General features: G+C 45.3%; 1 protein-coding gene across 1 annotated transcript in view; it reads right to left on the reverse strand.

Annotated features, from left to right (window-relative positions):
- The window catches only part of LOC124615523 (cytochrome P450 6k1-like), an 85,727-nt gene that overhangs the window by 55,098 nt on the left and 16,153 nt on the right, over positions 1-14,476 (reverse strand). Inside the window, exon 2 of the mRNA XM_047143482.1 lies at positions 12,582-12,827. Coding sequence (XP_046999438.1) covers positions 12,582-12,801 — 220 coding nt within the window. The 5' untranslated portion in view covers positions 12,802-12,827. The remainder of the gene's footprint in view (positions 1-12,581; positions 12,828-14,476) is intronic.

The following is a 14,476-nucleotide window of genomic DNA, read 5'->3' on the forward strand; positions in this document are numbered from 1 at the left end:
AGTATGGTATCACCGAACCAAGCTTAGGTTGCCGTTAACACCACAACACAAAAGGCTGCGTTCGGAGGACGCTTCTGCAGTAGCCTGGATGACCATCGTCGGCACGGTGGCGTCCTGAGGATGTGGGTCTTTCTTCCAGTGTTTTGGAGAGACACTGCGGTGTTACTACTGACGTCACTGTGTGGGGCAGTGACTTCAGGTCAAGGTTGGCAGTGACTGACGGAATTCTGACGGCACAACGAAATGTCACAGACATCCAGCTTCCTCATGTGTCACATCTCGTGTGACAGTATCGTTGTTATATTTTTGAGTAGGACAATGCCCGTTTACACGTGGCACGTGTGTCTATGCACTGTCTGTGCGATTTTGAGATCCCCCAGATCTGTCCCCGACAGAACTCGAGCCAGGCCAGAGCGGGTGCGATGTCATTCTGATAAGTGGTTCCGTATCCCCAAGAATATGTGCAAAACAAATTTAAAGTAAACGAGAATTACAATTTATTAAACTTGTCTTCAAACGCTTTTATTGGGAACTGTAGGTTATTTTCCAGCGCATTTACGTTTTCCCCTGGCGGCAAATTAATTGCGTACATTGTTTCAGAGTGACAATGAAATTCGTTTTACCTTTATTAGTCCGCATTTCGTTTTCTATTCGTTGCCCTTGTAGTTTAACTGCAAATATTTATACAATTTGCTCGATACGTCTACAGAGATATTTTGTCAATAGCAGCACTGCTGATTACGATAACTCTTGTTATAAATTGCGTCAACCAGAACTAGATTAAAAAATGTCTCTTAACATCATAGTATGGAAGTATGTCATTCTGTTTAAAAGTTAAAAACTTTAATAATGCATAACATTACTTCATAAATAACTGTACATCATAAGATTGCGCCCACTATATCGCGACTATTACTATGAACTTCCTATCAGTTCTACTTTTACGCTATAAGCTTCAAAATGCTAATCACTGCAAAATCGGAGGGTGCATTTTGTTGTATTAGTTCTTAATGTAAATGGCAACTCTGGCTTCCACTTCACTTCTCACAGTAGTTCGTTGTCTGTGGATAACTAAAAATTCTAACGTAACTTTTTATTTAAATTGGGTGAAGCGAAACGAAAGAAAACTGCACTACAACGCTTGATAAATAGAGAAGCCAGTCACAGCCATATTGCCCACATCGCTGCTAATGCTGCAATCGATCAGACTGCCTGGCATTTCTCTGCGACAAGCGATCAGCGACCGATCGCTGCGATTTGCCCAGACACGTGCAATCTATGATGCAGTCGGTCGCCCATGCGACGGATCGCTGCGATCCGTCGCTCGTGTGTGGTGCCATTTATGCGACAGCAGTACGTTTTAAACAATTTTTTTCTGCATTTCTAATCCCTCTGTAGTACATACACATTCGATAATTCCTCCAGATTTTTAGTACCCAACTCGCTTCAAAATAACAGAGGGCAGCGATATCGAGCCACCCATTCGTGTCCAAGCGGATCAAGTCATTGTCTGCGACAGAAAGAGCCAGGAAGCTTCATCTCCGGTGAATCCGCTTCGTGGATGATGTCAGTCGCTACGCTACGTGCTGAATATACGTGGACAAGGAACCGCTCTTCCACTGAGGGTTAAGCATTACCTTTCGCAAGCGACGCCATGCGCCACTGGTAAGGGCGGAATTCCAGGAATGTGGCCACACTCGATTCGTTGACCAACGGCTGACAAACACACGCAGCGAGACATTTTTTGGGACGTAACGTACGCTGAGTTCCCCCCCCCCCCCCTTTCCCCCGGGCACAGTTTAAAGTATTTGCGTGCTGTTACAGGCAGGCAACGTTGTGCGACATGCAAAGAGCGACCAAATGGTCACTACACAATCCTTTACACTGGCGACTGGAAATCCAATGGAGGGGCGTTAGTTTTGAAGTACACAGAATGTAAGACCCTCACACGACGAACTGGCGACGAAAACCAACATGAAAACTGATAAAGGAAATGAGAAAGGAGAAAGAGAGACGCACTTGGTAGAATAATGGGAATTGGTAGACGGAGGGATTGAATTTAGCTAATCGTGTCGATCCTAACCAAACCCGTAACAAATGGAAGGGGAAACGAAATTGTTTATACTGATGCCGAAAACAAGATTTTGGGGACAATTCTACGACCGCCGCACTCACAGGCATCGCAGACCATCGAGCGGGTGCATCAACGGTGTGTTTGTTTACGTGCCGGCCCACTGCAGCACAGTCCGCAGCTCGTGGTCTTGCGGTAGCGATCTCGCTTCCCGCGCGTGGGGTCCCGAGTTCGATTTCCGGAGGGGTCAGGGATTTTCTCTGCCTCGTGATGACTGGGTGTTGTGTGTTCTTCATCATCATTTCATCATCATTGACTCGCAAGTCGCCGAAGTGGCGTCAACTAAAAAGGACTTGCAATACGGCGGCCGAACTTCCCCGCATGGGGCCTCCCGGCCAACAATGCCATACGATCATTTCATTTCACTGCAGCACAGAGCAGGGCGGAGCAGCCTCTCTGCAGCAGCAGCAGAAGTCCTCACGCATGAAAAACGACATAAAGCACTGGCCCATACTTTGGACATAGTTCAAGTGACCCTGAGTGCACCCCTCATTCTTATGCATCTGTGTCATTAACTGTTGGGGAATGTATATACACTCATGCTCATAAATTAAAGATAATTGCCTCGCGGGATTAACCGAGCGGTCTAGGGCGCTGCAGTCCTGGACTGTGCGGCTGGTCCCGGTGGAGGTTCGAGTCCTCCCTCAGGCATGGGTGTGTGTGTTTGTCCTTAGGATAATTTAGGTTAAGTAGTGTGTAAGCGTAGGGACTGATGACCTTAGCAGTTAAGTCCCATAACATTTCACACACATTTGAATTTTTGAAAGATAATTGCAGAATGTGGTGCTACACAACGTGGCACTACACAAAACTGGCGCTAATATTATAGTCACATACGGAACACACACGGCACAGGTCTGTCAGTCCACGGTATTGGTGATGAGTTGAGAAAACGGTCTCGAAACACATGTGCTACAAAACGCCACTGTTTCCTGCACATGTACCCCAACATCAATATGGGATGTGATCACCTTGCTCACGGACAAAGGCCGCACAACGGGTTGGTATACTCTGCATCAAGTGGTCGAGCAGCTGCCTCCCATTCTTGCACCAGTGCCTGTCGGAGCTCCTGAGGTGTCCTAGGGGTTTGAAGACGTGCAGCGATACGTCGACCGAGAGCATCCCAGATGTGCTCGATGGTGTTTAGGTCTGGAGAACAGGCAGGCCACTCCATTCGCCTGATATCTTCTTTTTATAGGTGCTCCTCCACGATGGCAGCTCGGTGGGGCCGTGCGGTATCACCCATCAGCAGGAAGTTGGGACCCACAGCACCCCTGAAAAGGCGGACATACTGGTGCAGAATGACGTCCCGATACACCTGACCTCTTACAGTTCCTCTGTCAAAGACATGCAGGGGTGTACGTGAACCAATCACAATCCCACCCCACACCATCAAACCACGACCTCCATACAAATCTCTTTCAAGGACGTTAAGGGGTTGGTATCTGGTTCCTGGTTCATGCCAGATAAAAACCCGGAAAGAGTCACTGTTCAGACTATGCCTGGACTCGTCCATGACCACTGTTCCAATGATCATGTACTGTGTTCTTGACACCAGGCTTTACGGGCTCTCCTGTGACCAGGGGTCGGTGGAATGCACCTTGCAGGTCTCCGGGCGAATTAACCATGTCTGTTCAGTCGTATGCAGACTGTGTGTCTGGAGACAACTGTTTCAGTGCCTGGGGTAAGGTTCCGAGCAATGCTACCTGCAGTACTCCGTGGCCGTCAGCGGACACTGATGGTGTGATATCGCCCTTCTTATGGTGTTGTACACTGTGGACGTCCTGTACTGTAGCGCCTGGACACTTTTCCTGTCTGCTGGAATCGTTGCCATAATCTTGAGATCACACTTTGTGGTACACGGAGGGCCTGTGCTACTACCTGCTTTGTTTGACCAGCCTCCAGTCGCCCTAGTATTCTACCCCTCATGACGTCATCAATATGTGTTCTTTGAGCCATTTTCAACAAACAGCCATCATTAGAACGTCTGAAAACGTCAGCACACTTACTCAGTGAACCGTACTCTGACATGCACCATCAGCAGTATGTGGACTGCGTATGTGGACTGCTGCCAGGGCCACCGTGAGTCGACCGGAGGTCAAATGCATACTCCGAGGTGATTTAAACCCGCAAACCGCCCACCAGAGTGTTGTTTCACCATTTATCAGCATTATCCTTAATTTATGAGCCTGAGGAGGAGGAGGAGGAGGAGGAGGATATTAGTGTTTAACGTCCCGTCGACAACGAGGTCATTAGAGACGGAGCGCAAGCTCGGGTGAGGGAAGGATGGGGAAGGAAATCGGCCGTGCCCTTTCAAAGGAACCATCCCGGCATTTGCCTGAAGTGATTTAGGGAAATCACGGAAAACCTAAATCAGGATGGCCGGAGACGGGATTGAACCGTCGTCCTCCCGAATGCGAGTCCAGTGTGCTAACCACTGCGCCACCTCGCTCGGTTTTATGAGCCTGAGTGTAGAATAAATGGCACGTGGGAGATCAGTTTGGACTCCAGAGAAATGTCGAAACACGCGAGGCAATACTGACCCTACTACTCCTCATAAAACATGTATTAAGGAAGGGAAAACCTACGTTTGTAACATTTCTACACTATGAGAAGGCTTTTGACACTGTTGACTGGAATACTCTCTTTCAAATTCTAAAGGTGGCAGGGGCGAAACACAGGGAGCGAAAGGCTATTTACAATTTGTACAGAAACCAGATGGCAGCTATAAAAGTCGATGGGCACGAAAGGGAAGCAGTGGTTGAGAAGGGAGTTAGGCAGGGTTGTAGCCTATCTCCAGTATTATTCAATCTGTATACTGTGCAAGCAGTAAAAGGAAACAAAAGAAAAATTTGTAGTAGGAATTATGGTCCAGGGGAAGAAATAAAAATTTGAGGTTTGCCAATGACATTGTAATTCTGTCAGACACGGCAAACGACTTGGAAGAGCTCTTGAACGGAATGGACAGTGTCTTGAAAGAAGGATATAAGGGGAACATCAACAAAAGCAAAACAAGGATAATGGAATGTAGTTGAATTAAATAAGGTGATTCTGAGGAAAGTGGGTTAATAAACTAGACACTTAAAGTGGTAAACGAGTTTTGCTATTTGCGAAGCAAAGTAACTGATGTTGATCAGAGTAAGGAGGATGTAAAATGTAGACTGGCAATGGCAAGAAAAGCGTTTCTGAAGAAGAGAAATTTGTTAACCTCGAGTATACAGTTGTCAGGAAGTCCTTTTTGAAAGTATTTGTACGGAGTGTAGCCACGTATGGAAGTGAAACATGGATGATAAACAGTTTAGACAAGAAGTGAATACAAGGTTTTGAAATGTGGTGCTACAGAAGAATGATGAAGATTACATGGATAGATCACGTAGCTAATGTGGAGGTAGCGAATAGAATTGTGGAGAAGAGAAGTTTGTGGTACAACCTGACTAGAATACGGGATCGGTTGGTAGCGCACAGTCTGAGGTATCAAGGGCTCACCAGTATAGTACAGAGGGAAGCATGTGGGGTAAAAATTGTAGAGGAAGGCCAAGAGATGAATACAATAAGCAGCTGCAGAAGGATGTAGGTTGCAGTAATTGTTCGGAGATAAGGAGGCTTGCACAGGATAAAGTAGCATGGAGAGCTGCATCAAACCATTCGTTTGTCTGAAGACTACAACAACAAATGTCATCTCTTTTATGTGTCAGTAGAAGTGCCGGCGAGAGGGTTAGACTCTTTGAAACATCTTGGTGTAGGTCAGGGCTCCAGCAGCCACTCCCCATGTGGGCCCTCATTTCCATGTAATCGACAAGAAAGAATTTCGGAATTTTTGTTACTGTCACGAGCAGTGGTCGTCAAACTATATTGCTCCAGAGCCAATACTGAGGTTGTGGGACGCAGTGGCGGAAACATATGGCGGCCCGCGGTTCCCCCCCCCCCCCCCCACGCCACCCTTGGGGGGCCACCACATTGCCACCCGCTCCGCCCCCGCCAGTCAGCCCGCACGCTATTAGTTCGTTTCTTTCGTCAGTCGACCCGACTGAATCGAGTAATCGAGTAGTTTCACTTTCCTTCCTATAGCACGCGCGACCGTGTCATTTTATTTTATATTTTACATACCTACGAGAAAAGTCGCGGCCATTCTAGTGATCTCGATACGTTATTCTGTCTGGCATTTGTTCGAGAAAAGTCGCGAATATTCTACTGCTTTCTTTTTACAGAGAACCTTCGATATGTAGCGTTATAAATACGAACTATTCGCCGAATAGGAAGCTAGTTTACATTCAGAAGCAGAAATATTAAGACTGAAAATGATTAAGTAAAAAGTCCTAGTTGTAGCAAGTGCGCGTGTGAAGATTAGTCAAGAGTGAGAGTGATCAGTTGATTGTGAAGTATTAATAACAGTAATTCATATTAATTTCTCAGTAAAAATATTGTTACGAGACTTCTAATAATATTTTTACTGATAACGTAACAATAGTTTCCCATACCCAGCTCGTAATTATAACTTTTTATATCATAAGATGGCATTGTCTTGTATATGTGTGTAATTAGTTTAAATAAAACTTTCTTAAACTTTACATGTGACCTGATTATTTTTTATTACGTTAAAAGTAAAGCTAGCTCAAGATATTTTTAACGCCCCTCCTTGAGGTTCTTCTGTATCCGCCACTGGTGGGATGACACTTACGACTGCACGTGTATCGATCTTATTATTAATTGGTAACCTACACAAGTTAGTGCATTATGAGCCCACCAGTAGACCAGGGTGCGATAAGTTGGCCGCTAGCCCTCAAATACTGATCAGTAAAAGTCGGCACCATTCGAAACATTTCGTGTCGACTCTTCTCTGTTCCCGATTGCTGCCACCCTCGACAGCATGATTGCCTGACAAAGTGGAGCTGTGTTGTCTGTGTGAAAGGATGTTTAATTGGCTACTTACATTTAAATGTGTTCTGTAGTATAATATACAAACGTTTCCTAAATATTTTAAATGTCATGTTTCTTCTACTTACTGTTTTGTAATTCAACAGGCTTAATTTAATTTCGAATTCGTTGCTACAAATATCAACCGCATTTGAGGACAGCCGTCTCTATAATATACACTCCTGGAAATGGAAAAAAGAACACATTGACACCGGTGTGTCAGACCCACCATACTTGCTCCGGACACTGCGAGAGGGCTGTACAAGCAATGATCACACGCACGGCACAGCGGACACACCAGGAACCGCGGTGTTGGCCGTCGAATGGCGCTAGCTGCGCAGCATTTGTGCACCGCCGCCGTCAGTGTCAGCCAGTTTGCCGTGGCATACGGAGCTCCATCGCAGTCTTTAACACTGGTAGCATGCCGCGACAGCGTGGACGTGAACCGTATGTGCAGTTGACGGACTTTGAGCGAGGGCGTATAGTGGGCATGCGGGAGGCCGGGTGGACGTACCGCCGAATTGCTCAACACGTGGGGCGTGAGGTCTCCACAGTACATCGATGTTGTCGCCAGTGGTCGGCGGAAGGTGCACGTGCCCGTCGACCTGGGACCGGACCGCAGCGACGCACGGATGCACGCCAAGAACGTAGGATCCTACGCAGTGCCGTAGGGGACCGCACCGCCACTTCCCAGCAAATTAGGGACACTGTTGCTCCTGGGGTATCGGCGAGGACCATTCGCAACCGTCTCCATGAAGCTGGGCTACGGTCCCGCACACCGTTAGGCCGTCTTCCGCTCACGCCCCAACATCGTGCAGCCCGCCTCCAGTGGTGTCGCGACAGGCGTGAATGGAGGGACGAATGGAGACGTGTCGTCTTCAGCGATGAGAGTCGCTTCTGCCTTGGTGCCAATGATGGTCGTACGCGTGTTTGGCGCCGTGCAGGTGAGCGCCACAATCAGGACTGCATACGACCGAGGCACACAGGGCCAACACCCGGCATCATGGTGTGGGGAGCGATCTCCTACACTGGCCGTACACCACTGGTGATCGTCGAGGGGACACTGAATAGTGCACGGTACATCCAAACCGTCATCGAACCCATCGTTCTACCATTCCTAGACCGGCAAGGGAACTTGCTGTTCCAACAGGACAATGCACGTCCGCATGTATCCCGTGCCACCCAACGTGCTCTAGAAGGTGTAAGTCAACTACCCTGGCCAGCAAGATCTCCGGATCTGTCCCCCATTGAGCATGTTTGGGACTGGATGAAGCGTCGTCTCACGCGGTCTGCACGTCCAGCACGAACGCTGGTCCAACTGAGGCGCCAGGTGGAAATGGCATGGCAAGCCGTTCCACAGGACTACATCCAGCATCTCTACGATCGTCTCCATGGGAGAATAGCGGCCTGCATTGCTGCGAAAGGTGGATATACACTGTACTAGTGCCGACATTGTGCATGCTCTGTTGCCTGTGTCTATGTGCCTGTGGTTCTGTCAGTGTGATCATGTGATGTATCTGACCCCAGGAATGTGTCAATAAAGTTTCCCCTTCCTGGGACAATGAATTCACGGTGTTCTTATTTCAATTTCCAGGAGTGTATATTCATGAGTTCGTGGTACTTCTGCGTCAGAAGTTACACCGTAGCAGCTGATCGGTACGAGTAGCGCACGCCCCTGAGTTGCCAGTACTGGCAGACAAAACAATAGGACATTCTCCCTTGTCACACCCGCGCGGATTTCCCCTCTGCCACTGAGGTAAGTGGCCAGATTCACGAACGTCAATTACAATTAAGCACATCTTAAAATATTACTGTATCCGTAAGTATTTTTGTTTGTTACTGAGCTGGAAAACTACCCTCTTAACCTTAATTGGCGTATGTGGATTTAGCTGGTAGTTGCTGGATGTACATTGTTATAAAATATGACTGAGAACAGCGGGTCGCAAGGATACCTGATTCGGGCTGCAGAATCACAGCACTGCTCTAGAACACTGAAAAACCATTGTTGCCAAAATGGCATCGCTGATAGCGCTAAAGCCAACTGTGTCGTATGCCGAAGGCTGTGGGTTCGAATTTTGTCATGTGCATTCCAGTTTTTTTAAAATCTTAATGAATCCACTACAAGTTATTATTTTTATTCAATTAACTGATTTAAATATATTTCTTTTTATTTCTAATCCTTCACTGCATCATTTCAGTCACATTAAATTTCTTATTTGCTCCATTTTTTTTTTTTTTTTTTTTTTTTTTTTGCTTTTATGCTTTTTATCATTTGGAAACTTTGTCAAATCGATTTTAAATATATTGATCTATCTATTGTAATATTTAAGAGTATCGAAATACCGATCTGTTCGTCAAAAAACAAGACAAAATAATCTAGTTAATGTATGCTGACTGTGAAATGGTGTCAAAAATTAATAGTCGTTACAAGATGAACTTTTTTGAATGGTTATTGTCAGAGAGAAATTTAAAAAGTAGATTCTTTCGCACCTTGGACAAAATATTGCGAACGTTAATTATATGAAAGAATGTTTTATAAATGAAACTAAATTCAAATAATGTGAGTCATAGAATTACGATTGCCCTAATACAGAGGAAAATATAAAACAACGAAACGGAAGAAATTAAATCGAAATAAATACATGAAGTAATAAAAATGACATAAAAAAAAATTCCAAACGAAAAGAGAATAAAATGAAGTAAAAAGTGAGAGCAAGTGAAAGATTAAAATTATCTAGAAAATGATTGTAAATGAGAAACATTATATTTAAGCCAATTATGTCAATGAAAATAATGATTGAAGACGTTTTGATAAAGACATAAAACAGAGAATATACGTTGCACCCAACAGGATTCCAAGCCACAAAGTTCAACATACCAGTCAGTTAACTTAATTGCCAGCAAACGTGTTGTGATAAACTCACTATTTTGAATGCTCTAGTCAGTATAGCGTCCCTTTCCATATATTTGACATGAACAATATAAATAACGACAAAAGAACTATACATACGTAATGTTGTGTGAACGTTAATGCCTAATTGTGATACAGAAAAAGTGACGAAATAGCTTTAAAGACAATTTATCGATTCTGATAATAGAAAAAAGACATTATTCTCCGTGATATGAGATCATATGTGTAAACTAAAGAACTGAACACTATAATCTTTGTTACATTATAAAATGACTGGAAGCCAATGTACTTAGTTGTCTTCTGATGTTTTCTTGTGTCTTGGGTATTTTTTGACTGCATAAGGTACGATTGTATTGCGATAGCTTTTGTCTTGCTTTCGTTCAATTACTATAACATAATTGATGTGTAAAAGAGTTACGAAAATATAATAAGCTAATCTGGAGTGCAGAGTAATCATTTAAGGAACCCACGCCACATTTGTTATAACGCAAGAGTTTGTGTAGCATTTTTTGCAGCTGCTCCGGAGCTAGCCGCGACCATCTTTGACTGAGAAAGTTGGCCGCAATTACGCGGTGCATTTAAACTTGTTATTTCCACAGGAAATAGGACGAAGCCGGAGCAGAAGAACTTATTTAAAAATACTATCAAAATTAATTAGCATCAAATCACAAGATTTATTTTATCATAAAGTGACTATTTTCAGTGATACAATTTATTATAGGTCAGGTGCCTCTTTGCATAAATTTTATTACGCTAACGCATCTGATATTATTTGTAGGGAGCCTGGCGCTCGTTTACAATCAGAATTTAAAGTTTAATTTGGCAACCAGCAAATATAATATTGCTTACTTGTAATTGTTTCTTACGAGGCTTTATGAAATATAGCTTTATGAAATTTAACTTCACGAACTTAATAGAATCCTCATATATCTTATACCAGAAAGAGACATAACATCAGTCACAAGGAATTCAGGCATTATTCATGTCGATTATTCTCAAGTGACGGCCTACTTTCTGCGTGGCTGCAGCGTGTGGTACATGCGACCCTACATCTACATCTACATCTACATCTACATGATTACTCTGCAATTCACATTTAAGTGCTTGGCAGAGGGTGCATCGAACCACAATCATACTATCTCCCTACCATTCCACTCCCGAACAGCGCGCGGGAAAAACGAACACCTAAACCTTTCTGTTCGAGCTCTGATTTCTCTTATTTTATTTTGATGATCATTCGTACCTATATAGGTTGGGCTCAACAAAATATTTTCGCATTCGGAAGAGAAAGTTGGTGACTGAAATTTCGTAAATAGATCTCGCCGCGACGAAAAAGTCTTTGTTTTAATGACTTCCATCCCAACTCGCGTATCATATTTGCCACACTCTCTCCCCTATTACGTGATAATACAAAACGAGCTGCCCTTTTTTACACCCTTTCGATGTTCTCCGTCAATCCCACCTGTTAAGGATCCCACACCGCGAAGCAATATTCTAACAGAGGACGAACGAGTGTAGTGTAAGCTGTCTCTTTAGTGGACTTGTTGCATCTTCTAAGCGCCCTGCCAATGAAACGCAACCTTTGGCTCTCCTTCCCCATAATATTATTGTTGTGGATTGGCAAGACAGCCAACCCACTATGAGAGGAAGCCGAAAGGCACGCGTTTTAGCTCACGCAGACTGGCGTGAGGTCTGGAACAGGTCAAGGAAATGAGACTAACAAAAAACGTACGTAGCTGCTGGAATACTTAACTTTAATCCATAATTGGTGAACATCGCTCTTGACGGTACATGTTTTACAGCATCAATAGTAACTGGTAATGGCGCCTTGCTAGGTCGTAGCAAATGACGTAGCTGAAGGCTATGCTAACTATCATCTCGGCAAATTAGAGCGTATTTTGTCAGTGAACCATCGCTAGCAAAGTCGGCTGTACAACTGGGGCGAGTGCTAGGACGTCTCTCTAGACCTGCCGTGTGGCGGCGCTCGGTCTGCAATCATTGATAGTGGCGACACGCGGGTCCGACGTATACTAACGGACTGCGGCCGATTTAAAGGCTACCACGTAGCAAGTGTGGTGTCTGGCAGTGACACTACAATTATCTATGTGGTCTTTCCAACTGAAGTTGTTCGCAATTTTTACACCCAGGTACTTAGTTGAATTGACAGCCTTGAGACTTGTACTATTTATCGAGTAATCGAATACCAACGGATTTCTTTTGAAACTCATGTGGATCACCTCACACTTTTCGTTATTTAGCGTCAACTGCCACCTGCCACACCTTACAGCAATATTTTCTAAATCGCTTTGCAACTGATACTGGTCTTCGGATGACCTAACTAGACGGTAAATTACAGAACCTATACCAGAACGTGGTGGTTTCAAAACGAAGATCCTACCTCTCCTTGTCAGTTGAACCCCTGATAAAAATGCTCATCTAGCGTTAAGCGTATCTGTCGAGCCCACGGTATGAAGTGATACAAGAGGGCAGCGAGATTAAAGCACGCATTGGATAGTTTTAAGGTCAGTGTTATTCACCGTAGGTAACACCTACCGCTACAACACATTGGAAACCGTACAGTGGATGACGAATTTTCATACTGTCAGGATGTTCGCAGGGCCTTACCTGGTGCCATATTGTAAATGTCCTGCAGGAAGAGGCCGAGGGACTTTTGGCCCATGGCGACGGGTCGGAAGTTGCCGAAGGGCACCTCCGGCTCCACGTAGGGCGCGCCCTTGCTCTGCCAATGCCGCTGGCAGCGGGACATCCAGGCGTAGAGCGCCAGCGCAGCTGCTGACGCCACCACCACCAGCTCCGCCAACCACGAGTCCAGCAGCACGGCCATCGCTCAGCTCTTACAAGTCGACTCGACTGAAAAGGCAATAAAGTTATACTGGTAAATACACGAAGCCTGCTTTCTGGTGGAACAGAACTTACTTTACACTAGCTGTATGACCACGCTCACACATACACATACGTCACTGTCTGATTCTGCAGTTTTACACCGTGCGACTCCACAGGGGACGTTAAATTTTGTGTGTCATACACAGCCCTGAGGAATCATCTTTAGCCCTGAGACACTCTGGCAACATCACTGGCTCATTGCTGTGCTCATTCTTGTGACCTGGTTGACGAACTGAACAACATACACTCCGTCTTCAGGACACAAGTGGCCTACCGGGACCATCCGACCGCCGCGGATAGGAAGGGCGTGGGGTCAGCACACCGCTCTCCCGGCCGTTATGATGGTATTCTTAACCGAAGCCGCTACTAATCGGTCGAATAGCTCCTCAATTGCCTTCACGAGGCTCAGTGTACCCCGAAAAATGGCAACAGCGCATGGCGGACTGGATGGTCACCCATCCAAGTGCCGACCACGCCCGACAGCGCTTAACTTCGGTGATCTCACGGGAACCGGTGTATCCACTGCGGCAAGGCCGTTGCGAACAACATACACACATCAAAAAAAGTTTTGCATCACCTCGGTTCCGAGAGTTCCGGAACCTGTACAGAAAATTGGAATAGAGATCAACATAAACATCATTTCTGCCCTTTTTATTGCTCATGAAAATCACACATTGCGTGTTGTACCACCATACAGCGAGAACTTCAGTGGTAGTGGTTTAGATTTCTGTACACACCGATACCTCTAATACCCAGTAGCAGGTCCTCTTGCATTGATGCATGCCTGTATTCATCCACAAGTTCATCAAGGCACTGTTGGTCCAGATTGTCCCACTCCTCAATGGCGATTTGGCGTACATCTCTCAGAGTTGTTGGTGGGACACGTCGTCCATAAACAGCCCTTTTCAATCTATCTCAGGCATTTTATAAAAGACATCATATTTACGCCAGTGACTGTAGCACTTTCTTTATTTCACGATTGCAATTTCGGCCTTAGGCTGTTATGAAGTGCAGATTTTTGTGGCTTTACGTCATGCCAACTGCCAACTTAAAATGAGCTGACACATTTATGTATCGTGTGAGCTCATTTTAAGTTGACATGATGTAAAGCCACAAAAATCTGCACTTGATAATGGCCTAAGGCCGAAATTGCAATCGTGAAATAAAGAAAGCGTTACAGTCACTGGCGTAAATATGATGTCTTTTATAAAGTTCTACATGACTGTGAATACCAGATATTAATATCCCAGGCATGTTCGATAGGATTCATGTCTGGAGAACATGCTGATCACTCTAGTCGAGCGATGTCGTTATCCTGAAAGAAGTCATTCACAAGATGTGCACGATGGGGGCGCGAATTGTCGTCAATGAAGACGAATGCCTCGCTAAGATCCTGCCGATATGGTTACCCTATCTGTCGGACGATGGCATTCACGTAGCGTACAGCCATTATGGCACCTGCCATGACCACCAGCGGCATACGTCGGCCCCCCATAATGCCACCCCAAAACAGCAGGGAACCTCCACCTCGCTGCACTCGCTGGACGGTGTGTCTAAGGCGATCAGCCTGACTGGGTTGCCTCCAAACACGTCTCCGACGATTGTCTGGTTGAAGG

The sequence above is a fragment of the Schistocerca americana genome, chromosome 5 (assembly GCF_021461395.2).
Source record: "Schistocerca americana isolate TAMUIC-IGC-003095 chromosome 5, iqSchAmer2.1, whole genome shotgun sequence".
Taxonomy (NCBI): Eukaryota; Metazoa; Arthropoda; class Insecta; order Orthoptera; family Acrididae; genus Schistocerca; species Schistocerca americana.